This window comes from Hippopotamus amphibius, chromosome 4, assembly GCF_030028045.1.
Source record: "Hippopotamus amphibius kiboko isolate mHipAmp2 chromosome 4, mHipAmp2.hap2, whole genome shotgun sequence".
Taxonomy (NCBI): domain Eukaryota; kingdom Metazoa; phylum Chordata; class Mammalia; order Artiodactyla; family Hippopotamidae; genus Hippopotamus; species Hippopotamus amphibius.
This window is the reverse complement of record NC_080189.1, coordinates 24,656,816-24,676,126: the sequence shown is the minus strand read 5'-3', so window position 1 is coordinate 24,676,126 and position 19,311 is coordinate 24,656,816. Positions and strand designations below refer to the sequence as shown.

The 19,311-nt window shown below is 58.1% G+C and overlaps 1 protein-coding gene across 1 annotated transcript in view; it reads left to right on the top strand.

Moving 5' to 3' along the window:
- SND1 (staphylococcal nuclease and tudor domain containing 1) overlaps positions 1 to 19,031 on the top strand; it is a 392,617-nt gene extending 373,586 nt beyond the window's left edge. Inside the window, exons 17-24 of the mRNA XM_057731861.1 lie at positions 4,781 to 4,969; positions 10,076 to 10,217; positions 13,515 to 13,638; positions 14,526 to 14,595; positions 15,586 to 15,699; positions 16,456 to 16,659; positions 18,295 to 18,339; positions 18,447 to 19,031. Coding sequence (XP_057587844.1) covers positions 4,781 to 4,969; positions 10,076 to 10,217; positions 13,515 to 13,638; positions 14,526 to 14,595; positions 15,586 to 15,699; positions 16,456 to 16,659; positions 18,295 to 18,339; positions 18,447 to 18,512 — 954 coding nt within the window. The 3' untranslated portion in view covers positions 18,513 to 19,031. The remainder of the gene's footprint in view (positions 1 to 4,780; positions 4,970 to 10,075; positions 10,218 to 13,514; positions 13,639 to 14,525; positions 14,596 to 15,585; positions 15,700 to 16,455; positions 16,660 to 18,294; positions 18,340 to 18,446) is intronic.
- Positions 19,032 to 19,311: the final 280 nt, after the last annotated feature.

Genomic DNA, 19,311 nt, shown 5'->3' with positions numbered 1-19,311 from the left:
CACGAACGTTGAGGAGGGGCATGAGAAGAGCCGTCATCGGTCCCTTGCTGACACTGCTTGTGTCCACGTGTACACATACCCCATGGTCCCCTCAAGGCCAGTGTCGGTCCACCTGTGTACACGCCAAATGCCCACACGCTTATGAAGTTCTCTGGCAGCCCACGGTCGTCACCCGAGGCCCGACCTCCCTGATGTCACGTGCTGTTGTAGGAGGCCTCCCAAGGAAGACAGTGAGCCCAGATCTCTTCCTGAAACACTCCAAGATGCCCGAGAGGCAGGTAGCCATGTTGTATAGCGCTCCGCACTTCCCACCACACTCCACGAATAGTATCTCAGTAATGCTTGCGGTAGCCAGAAAGAAAGCAGAAGAGGTTTCTTGTATGTTTGACAAGAAGGATCCTCCCCTAACTCCGGTCTGAGGTTTGAGGCAACTTGTAGGAAATTGCTATCTATCTGCATAGTCCGTCCTCGTTATGTGCGAGTCCATATTTGCAAATTCACCAAATTGCTAAAATTTGTTTGTAACCTCAGTCGGTACTCCTGGTACTTTTTGGATCATTTGTGGATGTGCACAGAGCAGCAAAAAATGTGAGTCTCCTGGTGAGCACATCCCCAGCTGAGGCTACGCAGGCGCTTGCTCTGCCTTCTTGTTTCCGCTCTCATCCTGCTAACAAGCGTCCTCCTCGTGGTCTACTTAGTGCCACAGTTTTCCAGTGTTTTGCACTTTTTGTTGTAGTTAAAAATGGCCTCCAAGCACAGCGCTGAAGTGCTGTCTGGTGTCCCAGAGTGCGGGCAGGCTATGATGCGCCTTAAGGAAAAAATCCATGTGTTAGATAAGCTTTATTCGGGCGTGAGCTACAGTGCTGTTGGCTGTGAGTTCCGTGTTAATGAATCATCAATATGTATTAAATATGGTGTCTTTAAACAGACGCACTCATAGAAGAAGGCTGTGTATTGATATGTTGATAAGAATGTGACTGGGGTCTTGTAAGAACCTAACCCTGTGTTTCCCCTGGGGGGCAGTGGTTCAGGACTCCCTACTTCCTTGTTCATGATGACTTTATAGAGATAAGTACCACAAATAACTGTGAGTGTGTATATGTATTTTTTTTAATTAGGAGAAGATATCAGAAATTTGAGTCTTAAGGTTGAGGGTTTTTTTATAAATTTATTTATTTATCTATTTTATTGGCCATGTTGGGTCTTTTTTTTTGCTGTGCTCGGGCTTTCTTTAGTTGCGGTGAGTGGGGGCTACTCTTGGTTGTGGCGCATGGGCTCCTCATTGACGTGGCTTCTCTTATTGTGGAGCACAGGCTCTAGGTGCGTGTGCTTCAGTAGTTGCAGCACATGGACTCAATAGTTGTGGCTCATGGGCTCTAAAGTGCAGGCTCAATAGTTGTGGCGCACCAGCTTAGTTACTCCGCGGCATGTGGGATCTTCCAGGAGCAGGGCTCGAACCCGTGTCCCCTGCATTGGCAGGCAGATTCTTAACCACTGCACCATGTAGGAAGCCCCAAGGTTGAGTCTTAAAGTGGAACAGAGAAACAGAGCTTTTACAGATACGGATCCACATGATGTTACAGTCAAGTCACAAATGCCTAGCAGTCAGTATGAAAGAGAGACATGATGAAGGATGAACGCATATAACCTGCGAGCACCCACCTAAACCCCCTGCTTGCTCCCTGTGCAACTTTCCAAGAGCTAAAGAGTCAAGACTTTGATCTTCAAACTGAACCCCTGTACCCATCCAGGCTGGGGCGAGTCCAGGATAGACGCAGCACGAGGCGTGGCCAGACCGCCAGAAGCTGAGTCTCGGGGGCAGTGGGAGCACCGGCCCTGCCCTATCCCTCCACTGGGCCCCGCTGTTTGATTGAGAAATGACTGTGGTGGCGATAGCTGTAATAAAAGGGGAAGGAGAGACCCACAGGCGACAGCTTCTCTCCCTCTACAGCCCGAGATGGATTGGACAGCAGCATGGTGCCCAAGCCCAAAGATTTCTTTCCTCTGCGGCTGGCTGGGCCCAGGGGCTTGTCAAGCCCGAGTTAGCATATGGATCGCAGACAGGGAGAGGCTGGGTGAGTGTGAAGCCAGGGCGCACCTGGCAGCAGAGCCTGGCTGCTCCCCAGCAAGGCTGGCCCCAGGTATGGTGCTAGTCTGGGGTCTCCCTCTAGTGGGAGCTTTGAGAGGCCCTCATAGGTCTGTGGCCTCAGGGTGAGGTGTGAATTTGGCACTGGCTGTGTAGAGTGGGGTCTGAGCATGTGCACCTTATAGGAAGGATGGATTGTATCTGTCCAGTTGCCTCTGCAACTCATCTCTCAGAGGTTCTTGCCTCCATCCCAGGAATCTGGTGCCAAGAGAAGCCATCGAGCTCCTTGTCATAGGCACACTGGCCGCCACAAGCCCTCGGGGCTGGAGGGTGGCCTTGTGCTCCAGCAGGGCAGCCATCCTCACTTTTAGGAAAAGGACACCTGGCAACGAACACAGTGGAAGACAGGAGGTTGGGAATGGGACGCTGGCGTGGGCCTGGGCTCAGTGTCGGCCCAGGAACTGTACCAGTTTCATTTGCGTTCAGTTGGGCATGGGGAGGTGTCTCGTGAGCCCCAGATGCAAAGGAGCCCAGTGGTTTGGTGGTGGGAGCCAGCATCGGCCCTCCCATACTCTACCTATTAGCTCATGAGCCCCCAAACACAAGGCAGGCAGCCCTCTGCGCGTCCCAGAATTCCCCTGGGACGTGCTGCTGCTTGGCCCTAGCACGTCTGGTAAAGCTCAGCATATGAAGAAGAAGAAGAAGAGATGGTCTTCTCGTGTAGCATTTGCCCATCCCTGTTCTCGTCTGACCACTGCAAGCCTGGCAGCCTCCTCCTCCATCCTCAGCCCTCCCACCATAGGGGCACCCAGTGCTCCGGCACCCAGGGCACTTGCAGGGTGGCGAAGGTTCTTCAGGGAGTCGTCACTCACGTCAGTGAATTTAGGCTCGTGAGCTCTTGGGACACCTGCTTTTTATCGAGTACCATGTTGCCCACCTGTCCTTTCCCACAAATGCAGGTCCTCCAGTAAATTAATTGCCAGAATTAGAGAAAGGGGAAATATGTTTGCCATCTGCAGGTGCAGGATGCTGGTTTTCCCTGCCTCCAGCCCTCAGCAGTGTGGCACAGGTGCTGGGTAGACCCAGCTGAGCAGAGCCCAACACTGCCACCCTGGCTCTGCCAGGGAGGTGCAAGGTCCCAGGGTCCTAGATGGTGGAGGGAGCCAGCCTTAAGCCAGTGGAGAGCGAGAGAGAGGAGTCAGAGGCATGCCTGGAGGAAGAAGGGACTGCTCTTGAGACAGAGGGCTGTGGGGAGAGGGGAGGGGAGGGGCAGCTCTTTCTGCTCCCAGGACAAGGAGGCAGTGGAGAAAGAAAGCAGCGGGGCAGCCTGGCTTCTGCTCTCAGCTCTGCCGCTTACTAGCCCCACTTCTCTTCTCTGTGCCTCCGTTTCCCGCCAGCACAGTCGAGCTGGATGGGAAGGATATCTTTTTTCCCAGCTCTAACTTTTTACGTCCCCTTCTGTACCACACCCCTACTTCAGGCGTTGAGCTTGCATTCCCCCTGAAGGGGTGATGGGGGGAGGGGGCGCAAGTAGGAAGAGGGTGATCAGTGATAGGAAGAAGCCTGGGTTCCACCTCCTTGGTCCCGCTCCTCGCCCCCCCCCCCCCTTCCCTCCACTGCCCTAACCACCTGCCTGCTTACAGTGTCCCTGCTGTGCCTGCTGAGCCAGCTGGGTGGGCTGCTCTCCTCCCCCCTTCCCCCCTCGAACCTAGCCCTCTGCCCTTGGCCGCTACTGGCTCCGGCCCAGGCTGCAGAGAATTCCCAGGTATTTAGACATTCATTCTGTTGCTTAATCGAGCTTGAAGCCGTTTAAATTAATACAAGTTTTTACGTTTGGCAGCAGAGGCTTTTAGGGCCCCTTTAGCAGGGGAAGAAAGAGGTTGGGAGAGAATCAAAGGAATTCCTCCTGGGCCATTGCACTCATGAGGTGGCAGGGAAGTCCATGCCGGGTCTGGAGTCCTGGGTCTCGGGGAGGTGCTCAGGGGAGGGGGGCCCGGGAGCCCGTGGGGTCTGGGGATCGGCCACGGCACTCGGCCCCAAGGTCTGGGCTGCTGGCGGAGGGCACACCCTTCCAGTTACGCCTTTTTAGGGGTAACCTCCTGCTGGAATTGCCCCCTAACTGCCCCATGTGTTGGCATACTTCCTGCCCACATCTCTCTGCCCACCTGTCCCCGCCCTTCCTCTCCTCACCTGGCTTTCACCCCACCGCTTTCATTGCCTTCATGAAGCATTACTTCATTCAGCTCTTCCAGGAAGAACACAAGTTCCCCTCTCCTCGGGGGTGGCCTTGCTCCCCCGGGGTCTGTCTTCCTGGCAGAGCTGGGGCTCAGTGAGTCCTGAAGAAGAGTGGGATGTTCCCAGAGCTGCGGCTACTGCCTGTCTCACCCCTGACTTCTAGCTGTGCACACACACACACACCAGCTCACGTAAGCTACAGAGTCAAGTTTACCCTAGTAGCTCTCTGCCAAGAGGAGGGGATTTGAGACGAGAGTTTTTTTAAGTTGCTTTGTCGGTGCCGTATCGATCAGCAGTGATTCTTGGGTGCAAGAGGCTGAAAAGTGGAGACCAACTCACAGCACCGAGGTGAAGGATTCTCCACAAGCTCCTGCTCTGCTTGACTCATCCAGCTGCACCCGTCACCGGCCCACCGCGGGCCCCTGCTGCAGGCTGACACCCCCTGTCTCTGCTCCGCAGGTGGAGGTGGAGGTGGAGAGCATGGACAAGGCCGGCAACTTCATCGGCTGGCTGCACATCGAGGGCGCCAACCTGTCCGTCTTGCTGGTGGAGCACGCGCTCTCCAAGGTCCACTTCACCGCCGAGCGCAGCTCCTACTACAAATCCCTGCTGTCTGCCGAGGAGGCCGCCAAGCAGAAGAAAGAGAAGGTAGGCTGTGGAATTGGGCCTGGACGGTGGGGGGGGAAGCTGCCCTTGTTCACCCTCCCCTCCCCTCCCCCCCCACGCACCAGCACCGCTGCCTCCATACAACAGACAGAAGCAGTTCTGTCACCCCTCAGCTGCGTGACCCCAGGTGGTGTTGGTCTCAGGCCCCACGTCAGGAACCCTGTGCTGAGATGGGCCCCAGACCCACTCTGAGCACCCCTGTTGGGCCGGCTCCGGTGGACCTGGACCAGGAAGCTGCCTGGAAGGTGACCTTGAGGCCTCTGGGCTGCAGGAGACCAAAAGACCTTGCTTCCCCTGCCCTGACCCTCCAGTGCTCTCAGAGGGGCCAGGGGGCCTGCAGCCCCCGTCTGAATTTCCCTCACATTTCCCTGCTGGGAAGCCCATTTTGAAAGCTGCCCCAGGAGATGCATAAAGCTGTTAGGGCAGCAGATTTACAGCCCATCAGTCTCTGCAGACACTGCACTGAAGAGACAAGGGGGGTGGGTCGGAAAGCGGCTTTTGGAAACAAATGGGCGATTAAGGAACCCAATGGTTTGGTGACGGAGCCCGGCTCGCACCCCCTCTCCCCCGCCCCCCCTCCCCAGCCTGTCGCCACTGACTTACAGCCCAGCCCCGATAATGGGGATAAATCAGCCGGCCACCAATTTGTCAGGGCTTCTCAGAGAGCTTGAGGAGGATTTCATGGGACAGCCGTGCTGGGCCATAAATTTGCTCCAGGAATAAACATTTCCTTCCCCATGGGGCAGCCATCTGGCTTACAGCTCGCCTCTCAGAGCCAAGGCCCAGACACCTGCCAAAAGGAGTAGGGGGCATTGGGGCCCAGAAGGCTCCTCGTCTTCCTTCTTACTCCGCCTCTTCCCACCTTTCCTCTAAGAGAGGGTACATCACTTCCCCTGGGGCCAGGCCCAGGACACCTTCCTGGATCTCTGTGTACGCCTTATTCCCATCCCCTAGGGATCAGGGCAGGTGACCAACCCTACTGGAGGTGGAAGGACTGAGAGGTGGCCCCAACAGCCAAGACAGGTGAAAGGGACTGTCTGTGCCTTGGAGGAGTGAGCAGGCCACCATGGGGCCTCCGAGGAGATTTCCACCCTTCCTTGTCGCAGTTCTGCTCACATTAAACCCTGTCTTCCTAGAGTGACAGCCTTGGCTCCTACAGCAGAGGAGCTTCCTCTTGGATTTCCTGTTTGTGACAGCTGAACTTAAGACTGCCACCCCCGTGTCCTCTGCTTGCTGCAGGGAAATAGAGGAGATGTGGTGCTGGGGCCTCATGTGCAAAGGCTGAACGAGTCAGCAGCAGGCACCAGCCTCTAAGCCCCAGAGTCTGAAAGCATCTTTGCCCCCTGGCCCTGCTCCCTGGCTACTCAGCACCTGAGCCGAGGAGCTCTCTCTTCAGATCCAAATGATCTTCTGCTCTCTGAGAGTGGAGATCCCAGAGGGACCAAGGAGAGGACAGAGAAGGGAATCTGGCCGAAGACAGAAGGGTGGTCCTTTGCTTAGGTGCTGAACTGGGCATCACTGTTTACTACACAGTGGATTTGTCTGAAAGAACCCAAGTCATCATTTCACTGGTGCTACATGATGGTGCTGAGGAGTAATTACCAGTGATTAATTACTTACACAGGCTGCGTGGTTTTATTCCAGCCCAATTACAGTGCAGTGCACCACTCTCAGTGCGAGGGCCTGCCTGCCTTCTGGGTCCCTCTCCTGCACATCTCATCCTCTTCAAGGATCCTGGGGAAACCTAGCGTGACTTGCCTCCTCCTGGTGGGGCTAGTTCCCAGGAGTAGCCTGGGCAGAGCCTTGTAGCAGCCCTTGGAATCAGCTGGACTCAGAGAATTTGGAGGTCCACTGGAGGACAGTAAACTGCGTATCTGAGGATCCCCAACCACACTGGTGACCCCATGAGAGCTGCCTTAGCTGTCGAGAGACAGGCACATCTGGGGTTAAAAGATCATTGTGGTACCTACGAGCTGACTGAGGAAAGTAATATGAGAGATTCTGTGAGGCCAGGAGCCTGCAGAAGTCTTAGGTGGGTGTGATTATGTGCGTGTGCGTTTGTGAGCGTGTCTGTCTGGGGAAACCCAACAATGCCGTATTCCCAGCTCTGAGAATTTAGCTGCCTCCCCACCAGGCCTAATTCCTCCCTGTGCCTTGCAGACGCCTCTCCTTGTGAAGAGGCTGGTCAGGCCCGCCCCTTCCCCTGTAGGAGACTGGTGCAGGGCTCCCCCCCCTCCTTTAGGGAGCCTGGGCAGGTCTGAGGACCAAAGAGGGGGCCGCAGGTGGCCACTGTCTGGACTGTTCCCCCATCCCCCTCCGCACTCGTGGCCCAGCAGGGCCCTTGACAGGGCTGGATTGCCCATTGATTGGCTTTTATTGAGCTTGGCTTCCCTGCTGCGGGCTTGAAGGCCTCCACCACCCTGGCCCCATGCCAGTCCCACCTCCAGAGCCTCCTGAGCAGCGACATTAAATAGGATTTAGAAAGGAAGGGCTCCAGCCAGTGGAGCCGCGGTCCACATTGCCCATCGCCTGCCAGGAGGAGGACCTGGGGCTCCCCGGAGAGGAAGCACAAGGAAGAGGAAGGGCTGGGGGCAGAGTGAGGACAGGAGGAGAGACAGCCTCTGCTCCTGACCTGGCCCCAGAACGAAGCAGGGGTCTGAGCAGGGCAGGAAATGGCCTGACAGAGCAGCAGGGAGCAGAGGAGGGAGGGGCTTCCTTTGCCCACGGCCCACTTGGATCTGTAGCCAGGTCCGTGGAGGGGTCACAGAGGCTGTCTTGCTAATGTGTCTGTCCCCTCCCTGCCCAGGTTCTGCAGAGGGGCAACACGTCCGTGTGGGCAAAGCATGCCCTTGTTCTAAGGGTGGGGACGAGGGCAGCCAAGCGCATCCGGTTGACTGGCTCCTTCCCACCAAGAAGCCACCTGGCCGGGCCTTGCTGACCAGCTTGGGGAGGGACCCCACCCCGCACGGCTCTGTGGCTGAAGGGCCAAGCCCACCCTCTCTTAGAAACGGAGCTCCTCCATTTGAGGAGCAGCTCTCCCTCTTCTGCCCTTTGGCAACCTCATGCTTCCGGTGTCTTCTCACCGCAGGAGGCAGCAGTGTATACCCCTCTGCTCCTCTCCTACTGCCCTGTGAGCTGTGGGACCTTGATAGGACTGGGCCGTCGCTGCCTCCTTGTAGGAAAGGGGCCCGAGGGCCAACCGGAGGCTTTGTTTGCATCATCCGTGACCTCGGTCCACTGCCCACCCGCACCAGCCAGGGAAGATGCACCTCCTGTCTCCAAGGAGGAAACCTGATGCTGTCGCCCGAGGCACCTTTACTTGAGGTGTCCTTAGCAGTTTCTGCTGTCACCCTGTCAGTCTGTTCCCAGTCCATCCACATCGCAGAGGAGCCTCCCTCCCCTACAGCTGAGGGAAGCCGGGTGGGGTCAGAGTGGGGGCCCACTCAGGAGCCAGTGCAGGGGCCCTGTCTCCAACCCACTGTGTGCTGGTAAAGGAGGGCGCAGAAGGGGGTAAGGGCACCGAGTGCAGACAGGTTGGAGGGTGGTGGTGGTGGGAAAAGGGAGCAGAGAACAGACGGCAGGGTCAGGAGGGCCACTGGTGGGGCGGGTAGAAGTTTAGGTCCAGGTGATGTCTCTCCCATCCCTCTCTGCCACCTCCTGGCAGCCTCCTCCAGGCACAGAAAGTCCCTGTTGCTCACTCCAGGGCCCTTGCCTCTCCTAGTGGAAGGACACACACTGGTGGCACATTAAAGGCAGGAGCATGGCCTCTGTGGGTGTGGCCCAAAGTGGTTCAGTAATTCCAGCCTTCCTGCCCTTCAGCTGCACACACTCCCCCCGCCACGGAGTCTGCGTGTCACCTGAGTGATCATGTAGTCAAACTACTACCTCTTGCGAGTGAAGAAAAGGAGACTCAGAGAAGGCATGTGACTTGACTAAAGCCACACAGCAAATTAGAGGGGAAAATGAAAGGACCACAGTTCACATCTCCCCATCTATGACTTTTTCCCACTGCTCAGTGCTGCCTTTTGTATCCAGAGGCCCAGTCCCTGCCAAAATTCCCCTTGAAGAGCTCTAGGGCCAGGCCACTTGTGCTCAGGTTCTGGTTCTGCTGCATCAAGCAAGCCTGTGTGCCTCAGTTTCTTCATTTGTAAAAACGGGTAATGTTTATACTTTTTCAAACCGTTGTGAGGATTCAATGAGTGAGTACTTGGATAACATTTAGTGTGACAGCTAGTAAGCGTATAAGGTTTGGGCTAATGCTTCTCTCACCACCCCCACCTCATTCCTGTGTGTATGTCTGTTGGACCCCGTGTGTGGTCCTGTCTCCTGGACTCCCCCACCCCCTTTCCGCCACTCAGCTGGAAAGCCACCTCCCTGCCCTGCTCCGACAGGCCTCACTACTGGGATAATCTCCTGGCCACGGGATTGGACTTGACGCGCTGTCACCCCAAATCAGCTTCTGAGCCGTTGCAGCCCTGACAGTGCAGGGCTGGGGGAGGACAGGAGGGGGAAGGGTGGAGGGGAGCGGCCCGGCTTCTGAGCTGGGGTCAGAGCAGCCTGCTTGAGGTGAGGGGGACAGAGGCATCTTCGCACAGTGGCAGCTCTCCCCTCCGCGGGCTGACACTTGGAGGGCCGCTGGGGGCCTGTGACCGTGGGAGGGCCTGGAGAGTTCAGAGTGATACGAGGGAGGGAGGGAGAGGAGGACCCAGCACCACTCCAGCGTCGGGGGTCTAACACGCCAGTATGCATGGGAATCGCTGGGGAGCGTTTGGTTTGGATTCACTTTCCCTGGGACCCTTAGAGTACATCCTGACTTGGCGGGCTGGGGTGGGACCCAGACACTTTCAGTAAGCTCCCCAGTTGCTCCTGGTACCTTCCAGAGAACCGCTGGGTCGGAAGTGCTCTCCTACCCCCGTCTACCCCGCACCCCCGGAGGTGGGAGAGTCCCAGGGGCCCATCCTGTGGTGACGTCACCCCCACACTCACTCACCCGGGGCTGTGAATCCCCCTGCCCAGAGCCCCTTTCCTGGCCTCCTTTCTGACTTCACTGCCTAATCCCGTCCTCCCCTGTGCTGACCACACATGCAGGTCTGGGCCCACTATGAGGAGCAGCCCGTGGAGGAGGTGACGCCCGTGCTGGAGGAGAAGGAGCGCTCGGCCAGCTACAAGCCGGTGTTCGTGACCGAGATCACCGATGACCTGCACTTCTACGTGCAGGATGTGGAGACGGGTGAGCACGCAGGCCCGGCCCACCTCAGGGCCCCTCTGTTCAGTGGGAGGGAGGGACGCAGCCCAGGGCTTGCAGGGGCCTCCCCGAATAGCTTGTGCCACCCACCTCCCAGGCCCCTGGGCCGCTCTCTGGGCCCGAGGTCGTTTTATCAGCTCCGAGAGAGCCCCGGCGCGGGCGAGGCTGAGCAGGTCCTCTGAGGACTGGTGAGGTAACCCGCTTTGTCCGGGTGGTGCTCTGAGACTCTTAGGTAATTGTTTTGCTCCCAGACACCCCTGGCGGGGCTGGGCAGGAGGGTGTGTGGCCTCAGAGTCTATCAGGAAGCAGCGGACAGATTGTCTCCGTGTGGTCAGGAAGCACAAGCCGACTCCGCTCAGCACCTCTCCCCCTCAGCTTCCTTGGGAGGGGAGGAGGGGAGCCCGGATTTGTCTCTGCTGGGGTTCCTCCTTCTCCAGAGGTTACCATAGCCCTGAGTGGTAGCCAGTTGCCATGGAAACAGGCAGCACTCTAGGGGAAGTCATCCCCAGGAAGTCTTTCTGAAGGACCCTCTCTCTCCAGCCTCCTCCTTCCTCCTGCCCTCAAGTGCTGTGCACAGTGGCCAGGGTCCCCTCACCAGAGACCTCAGGCTTCTGGAGGAGAGACGGCCGTGGAGACGGCCGTCACGGCAGCTGCCCTGCGGCCCCTCTGGCCCGGCGTCCTACCTTCATTCCCTTTACTCTCTCCATCCTGACCTCCCTTCTCTCATTGCCACCCTGCGCAGGGAAACATTTCAGTTGAGGTCTGAGGGAGAAGCTCTTAGAGCCACCTCTCGGTCCACAGAGCCAGATCCTTGCAGGGCGGAGGGGGCTGAAGATGTCCGTGGCACTCGAGGCAGCCCTGTGGGTGGCAGGGTGCGGCTCTGCCCCCCACCCCCAGGCCCACTCCAGATTGCCAACAGCCTCATCTCAGCCACTTCCCCTCTAATGATATTTCCCAGGCAGCTGCTTTTGTGGCCATGTCATTTCACCAGGAAAAAATTGCCTGTTTGATCCCTGGGCTGGCTGTACTTGCAAGGGGAGCAAAGCCAGGGAGGGGCAGAGATGCAGCTGATAAGCCTGCAGGATTAGGTTCTCTTGTGGTCAGCTGCAATCCTGGTGATGGGGCGTGCCCAGCCATTGCCTTGGGAATGAAGCCAAGAGGAGGCCCCGAGGTCTGGATGGTGGCCCAGGTAGGAATGAGAGCTATTCCTGAGCACAGGAGCCAGCGGGAATGACCCTCGGGGAGCTTGGGGAAAGAGAACTCAAAGAAGACCCTGCCCAGGGTACCCTGGCTCCCAGGCAGGCTGCACCTGGCCTCTGAGTCCTGCTGGGTAGGACCTGCCTTGAGTAAGAGCAGACCCTGGAATCTCCAGGGAACAGCGGTTGGGGGTTCGAGGCCTTTGCGCACGTGGTCTCTGATCCTAGAGGCTTCTTGTGCCAGCTGTGTACCCTCCTGGCTGTCTCTGATAGCTCTCGGAAACAAGGACGCTCCACTGAGCGGTAGCCAAGGCAGATATTTAGGAAAGAAAGAGAACTTGGGGGAAACCAAGTATTGTTGGAAGATTGGAGGAGCGAGCGAGGTACTGTGCGGCCCGCCACCTGGATAGTTGTGGGCTCCAGAGAAAATCCCATCCTCCATCACATCAGTGAAAACGAACCTTAGCACACACAGCCTTCCTCTCCTGAAACCTTGACCCCTCTTGGAGGCAGGGACATCCTCTGGCCCTGTTTCCTTTCTCTTAATTAAAGCCTGCCTTCAGGAAAGATCTGGTGAAATGATGCACGCCTTACCATTGGCTGTAAGTGACCAACCAGGCTCTGTGTAAGGACTTCCCAGAGCGCTTTGCCTGTGCTCAGGACTGTTGCCTTGGAGCAAAATAATAATAATAATAAAAATAGACCAACTATAGCAGGACCTTTTCTGTATAGAGGCGACTTCTTAGTCCCTGAAATTTTACTGTCTGGGCAAGGAATGCAGGCACAGGAGAACAGGGTTTATTGCTGGGCAGGGGAAGGGCAGCTGCTTCTGAAAAATCCCTGAAATCGTCCTGTGAACGCTGGCCCAGGGGCCCGGGAGTGTGGACAGGCACGCGGCTGCAGACCCCTCTTCAACACGGAGCAATTATCGAGCAGCGTGCACGGCCAGGGCTTTACTAGGTCTCGTGAGAGTAAGCAGAACCGAGTGAGCTATGGTCTGTGCCCTGAAGGAGCTCACGATGTAGTGGCAGGAACATAAACCAGGCAGGGAATGGCTAAGGCCCACTGTGACAAGGGTACCAACGGCCAACATGTGTTAGGCCCTGTGACAGGGTGGCCTGGGGCCCTGAGGATGGGGGACGAATCCCTCACTTACAGCATGTGCCTCTAGCCACCCTCACCTCGGAGAGCGAAGGGGGCGCAAAGGGCCTGGTGCAGAGCTTGAATCGGGGCCAGGGGGACCTAAAGGAGAAGCCACTGGGGACCGAGGCTCAGCAGCTGGGGTGAGGGGATGCCGCGGGAGGGAGCGCCCCTGAGAAGACCTTGGGCGTTGGGAAAAACAGACCAGCAACAGGCACCGATGACCCAGGGGCAGCGGTTCAGGAAAGACAAGGCAGGGAGGGGTCTCCCTCCCCCCAGCTGGGGAGGGCAGTGAGCTGGCCGGGGAGGGTGGAACTCCAGCATGGCAGCATTTGGAGGTTCGGTTCGGCATGTGTCTCACGGGGCGCATCAGGTCAGAGTGTCCACGTCTGAAAAGACTGAGACTGGGCTGTGCTCCCAGAATTGCTCCCCGTCTCTCACGGTGCAGATTCCGAGCCCCTTTCCTTGCCCGGGGTCGATGGGGCCCATCCTTCAGCTCCACTTCTGCCCCCGGGAGACACTGCGGAGAGTGGCTGCTGTCTGCCACCATCTCTGTGGCCCAGGCCGGGGCCCGCCCTGGGAGAAATGGGGAAGGCTGGCTGGCCTCGGCCTTGCTTAGCATCCACTCATTTTCTCCACCTCCTAAACCAAAGCCTGGGAACATCACCTACCTAGGGCATCCTAGGCGTGGCCAGTAGATTGGAGAGCTAAGACTGGAAGACTGGCTTCCTCCAAGGTCTGAAGTGTCAGCAAGATAGCGTGCAACCTCCTTGACCAGGGGCTAAAGAGGACTTCCCTGTGGGTGGGGACAAGCCCGTGCCACGGGCACCCTGTGGTGTTCCACATCCTGCCCACTCCCCAGGCTCTTCTGCCTCCCCAGCCCCATCTAGAGATGAGACTCCAGGGAACGTGGCACCCAGGTCTCACTCCCTCTTCCTCCCCACAGGCACCCAGCTGGAGAAGCTGATGGAGAACATGCGCAATGACATCGCCAGCCACCCTCCCGTTGAGGGCTCCTACGCCCCTCGCCGGGGGGAATTCTGCATTGCCAAATTTGTAGACGGAGAATGGTAAGCCACCTGGACCCGAGCAAGGCAAAGAGTCTAAAGCAGGCGCAATAGCAGGTCTGTCCCCAGGGCACAAACCTGCACAGCCCCTAGCCAGACTTCAGGCATTTGCCGTAGTGGCCGGCTTTCCACTGGGCAGTGGTTCTTGACCTTGGCCAGCTCTGCAGAGCGGCCCTCTCTGTTGCCCACAGCCCATTTGCAGCCTGTGCTTTAACCTGCGGTTTTTCTGCAGTCAGCCTCTGGCGTACAAAAATGTCCCTCCTCTCTCCTGGCCTACTCCGTTGGGAGAGACCGGCTGGCTGGAGCTCTCCGACTCCCGCCTCGCCCCACACAGGAAGAGTGATGTGAGGGCAGAGGCTGGTTCTCCGTGAGCCCGGACCGGCCGCCACCCTCCACCCCAGCTGTCTGGGACGTAAGCAGCAGTGCTCACAGGCTGCAGGAAGGTCACTTATGGCTCATCTACCAAGGGTAGGGCCCATGGCCTTCCCAGGGTGATGAAGGGACTTGGACGCGTTCCCTGCTGCGGCCTCCCAGACAGATCTGCTGGCTAATTACAGCTGCTGTTTAGTGTGCTGGCTTTAAACAGCAGACATCAATCTAGTCATTAGTCTTGTTGCTATATGCCCCAAGGACACATTAATCTGCTCCACGTGCTCCCCTCTCCCTCCCTCTGCTCCCAGCTCTGCTCTGATTCCATCAGATAGTGGCCACAGCGCCCCAAGCTGGGGCCCTGGTGGAGTCCGAGAACTGCCCTCTGTGACACCCATGGGTGTTCACTCTGAGCCCTGGGCAGGGAAATGCTGTACTCCCGGCCCTGCCATCGCTGAGGCTCCAGGGAGACCAGTCTCCTCAGGGCTGTCCCTTGAGCTCTGCCCGTGATGCCATTGTAGGTACCGCGCCCGAGTGGAAAAAGTCGAGTCTCCTGCCAAAGTACATGTCTTCTATATTGACTACGGCAACGTGAGTGTGGGGGCCGGGAGGCGGACGAGTATGCAAGGGAGGGGCCCCAAGTGCCGCCAGGCGCCCTTCAACTCAGTGGGCCCCTAGGTCAAGTCCATCTGCCCTCTCAAAGGTCCCTCCGAGCTTTAGACTCCTTCCTTCCCTGATAGAACAGTGAGCATGTGTTCCTCTAACAGGCCCATGGCCCCTGAGTGACTGGGCAAAACCAGAGTCTGTGGTCAGAGGCCTGTGAGCACTGAGTGGTCCTCTGTCCAGGCCCCAGCCACAGCCCCGGTTCCTCCTCTGCCCAGCCTCCCTGAAGAGTGGGTTCCTAGAGGCCCTCTACGCCCCGTGGCTCCTGGTCCACGTGCTCAACAGGGTGCTTGTGTGCTGATCCCCAAACCCAGGCGTGCTGGGAGGGGACTGGTACCCCTGGGAGAGACGTCCCTTGGGCTGGGCCTGGGGGTCTCCCGGCAGCAAGCAGGAGAGAACGCTGTCGTTCAGAGCTGTGCCGCTCCTGAGGGCTAGTGTTGGGGGGCCCTAACAGAAAGCCCAGAGCCGGGCCATGCTCCCCACTTACTACCTGGGAATACACAAAGGAAGGGGTCTTGCCAGGCTAGGGTTGCCTCACACACCTGAACCAGAACCCAGGGCAGGCAGGGGGCTGCCGGGACCCTCATCCTAGAGAGCTCTCCCAGCCAGGGACTCCCCAGCCTGTGGGAGAGTGGTCAGGGAGCCCATGTCACAGGGGGAAAGCACAGGGGACGTGGAGACAGCAGTCAGAGTCGCGTTACCAGGTTGGTTGTACAGCGGGTGCCACCACCAGGCCTGGCTCCCCGCCTCCCAGGCTTGGCTGACTGGGCAGGTCTGTGCACGTGGCTACGTGGAAACAAGTCCTGGGCCAGGGTGTGTGGCGGGTGGGGGGGACTGAGTTAGAATTTCCAGGGGCCTGGCCACGCGAGGTTTCTCCTGAGAGTGTGTGACGCTATTGGCCGGGTGTGTCCTCTGCAGAGAGAGATCCTGCCGTCCTCCCGCCTGGGCACCCTGCCGCCTGCCTTCAGCACGCGCGTGCTGCCAGCTCAAGCCACAGAGTACGCCTTCGCCTTCATCCAGGTGCCCCAAGACGTGAGTCTCCACACTTTCCTTCCTCCCAAAGGGGACTGTCCCGTGACACCGGCCACGGCTGCGGCCCCAGCACATACCCGTGCACACGAAACCCGGAGCCATCCCAGGTCCCACCCTTCCCGTGCCCTCACAGGGCCTAGCCCCCAACACAGCCCTGGTTTGGGGTCCTGTCTCTAGCCTCCTGGGCTGTAGGCTGCCGCGGTCTCCCGGCACTCCTTCCAGACTCAGACAATGCCGCCAGAAGGAACTGCCCCCAAACAGATCTGACCGTGTCACCCCTCTGCCAGGAATCCTCCCCCGCGGCCCCACTGGCTGATGGGAGGAGGCGGAAGCAATGATGCTGGTCTGTTCGTCCCAGGAGAGGGGGCGAGGTTGAGGGAAGGCGACATTAGAGCATCTGAGCTGGCTCTTGAGAAACGGGGGGCCTGGTGGGCTGGGACACATTGGGTGAAGACTGGTCCACCAACTACAGTCGGACATCGTGGGCCCTGCGGGCGGCAGCAAGAAATGAGTCAGGCCCTTGTCTGCCAGGGCAGGGAGGTTCGTCTTTGTGTTGTAGGCGGGAGGGGCCGTGGGCAGGGGGGCCTTTCGTGTCCGGAGCCTGTTTCCTCCCTCATTGGGATCTGAGCGGGGAGTGAGGTGATGCCAGCATGTGCTGGGCAGACTTCCTTGAGGTCCCTGAACGGGACCTGGGGCCCTCACAGCTCGTGGCTGGCGCTGGCCTCCCACACTGACCTGGGTGTGTCCCTGCTGCAGGAGGATGCTCGAACAGACGCCGTGGACAGCGTGGTGCGAGACATCCAGAACACGCAGTGCCTGCTCAACGTGGAGCATCTGAGCGCTGGCTGCCCCCACGTCACCCTGCAGTTTGCCGACTCCAAGGGGGACGTGGGGTTGGGCTTGGTGAAGGAGGGACTGGTCATGGTGGAGGTGCGCAAGGAGAAGCAGTTCCAGAAAGTGGTACGTACTGCGGAGGTGGGGCAGCCCCTCGCTCTCCCACCACCACCACCATCACAGACGGGGACGGGGAGGGGACTGCACCGGAAGCCGGGGAGGGAGCAGGGAACCCACCATCCTGCTGCTCCTGCTGGGGAAAGATAATGGATTTGGGTTTGCTGGGGTTTAAAAAAAAAAAAAGCTAATTACATCCCAAATTAATTGGCTGCTGGTTTGGCTGAAAAAGCAGCTGCAAACTGGAGCGGAAAGTTTCCCTTTGCCCGTACCCCCCGGTGACAGGCTAGGAAGCTTTGCCAGGGGTGTCACAGAGAGGGTCACAGCTTGTCGTGCTGTCTCTCCCATCCTTGCTTCCTCCTCTCCGAGTCCATAACCAGCTCCCAGCACCCCCTGAGCGAGCTGTCCAGGAGGCAGCACCAGGGGCCCCCAGGGACTCTGCCCAACACCCCTCCAGCCTGCTGGGGGAGGCCCAGGGCTTAGAGCTGGGCCTGAGTCCTGCCTCCCTCGTTCATGAGACACCTGACCCTAGAGATCGGCCTTCGGAAGCCTGAATGTCCAGTTCATGAAGTGAGGAGAGCACACCAGCCGTGGCTGCTCAGTAGGCTGGACCGCGCGGCTCGGGGGCTGGCCCCTTGGACACCACCCGCACTGCTCAGGGGTTGGTCCTGAGGACCAGGCCCCTCCCGCTCGGCACCGTTCCCGTCCCAGTTCCCCCGGCCACCCCCCTTGGCATGCCAGCCTCGAGGGACTAGCCAGGCTGGTGGGAAGCGCGTGGTCTCTGAGTGGAGGGACACGAGCGGCAGGGTTGAACCCAGTGTTCTCTCTCCGCTGTGCCCTTGCCTCCCCTCCCCCCAGCCCTTCCGCCTGTCCTCTCTCCCCACGTGATGAATTGGGTGGTTTGTGGATCCGTGGCTCTGGTTATGCAGGTTGATAACTCGTTTGGAACAAGACCTCAATGTGAATCACTCCTGTGTCTCATCTGGACAGGAGGGGCCTGACCCCTAGTCTTCCCCCCACTTTCCTGGATCACTCCTTGGGGTTACCTTAAGTTTCCCTCTAAAGTCGGGTATCTTAGTATCCCCCACAGGAAGCTACCCGTAATGTCGCGGGTGTCTGGAAACCCCTGATGGGTTCGTTCATTCACTTACTCTTTCAGTAAATGTTCACTGAGGGCCTACAGATCTCAGTGAACAGGAGACAACATTCATGCCCCATGGAGGTTATATTCAAGTACGAGGAGACAAAGGAGAAAATAAATATAAGTCCATGAAATTAAATGTTAGACAGATGATAAATGCAATGGAAAAAGAGAAAGTGGAAGTAAAGGGACTCAGGAGTGTGGCGAAGGGAGTGGTCGTAATTTTAAATGGGGTCATTTGAGGCTTCATGAAGAAGGTGATATTCAACCAAAGACTTGAAGGGGCGAATAGGTAGCCCGGAGGGGGCTGCGTGTTTGAAGCTGGTGGAACAGCCAGTGCAGAGGCCAGACACAGAGAGGACACAGTAACTGCACTCGGACTTTACTCGGAGGGGGCTGCGGGCCCGTTGAGCAGGGGAGTGACGTGACCTGGGCCTCTGCCGGGTCCCCCTGGCTGCTCAGTTGCAATTACCCCCACCCTGACCATCCTCTTGTCCCTCCAGATTACAGAATACCTGAATGCCCAGGAGTCGGCCAAGAGCGCCAGGGTGAGTTTTCGCCTCAGGAGCCCCAGAGGGTGCAGAGAGAGGGGCCTGGCCATGTGGGTTCCAGCAGGTCCCGCCTCGCTCACGGCCCGTTTTCTGTCTTCTTGCAGCTGAACCTGTGGCGCTATGGAGACTTCCGAGCCGATGACGCAGATGAGTTTGGCTACAGCCGCTAAGGGGGGTCTGGCCCCCAGCACCGCTCACGCCAGTACCTCTTCCTCTGCCAGGAGGGGGTTTTCAGCTCCAGACCTCAAATCGGGGCCATAGATTGGGTCCAGCTTTGCTTCAGTGTATGGGAATGTCTTGTAGGGCGGCATCCGGGCTGGGGGCGGGGGGTGGGGTAGCCCAAGGCTTTCAGGGGACAGGCCGTTGTCTTCTGAGAGGACGGGCGCTGCCATCCACTGTCTCTCCCAGCTGATTTTGTCTCTATTTGGGGATTTTGGGTTTTTTTTTAAGTTGTTCTCAGATCAGGAAGAAACGTGAAAGACTTTGTCCTAATGGAAGGTGTGATGCTGGCACCCCAATTCCATCCCAGACTGCCCTTCTCCCCAGCTCTGTCCAGCTGTTGATTATGCGATTTCTCTAATACGTCCATTCTCAAACGCCAGCGTGTCCACACCTGCCCTTTCGCCAGCCCTCTGCATTTCTGTATTTAAAGCTTTCGAGGCCCAATAAAATAGTACATGCTGTCTGCAGCCCTTACTGGTCATGGTGGAATGCAGAGCCCAGGGTCTTGGCAGTCCCAGCCGGGAGGATACCCGGGCACTTGAGTGAACCCCAAGGTCTAATGCATATGCCTGGCCACACAGCCAGTCATGGGAAGCAGGGCAGGCCTTTGGAGTTGTGAGCACCTCCTGGGGCCTGGTGGGCATGCCTGGCACCGTGGCCATCATGCAGGAAACTGGAGAGCTTCTCTTTTGACTCATCTGCACATAGCTGCCCTCAAGAATCTTAGCAGCTCGGCAAGTGGTGCCC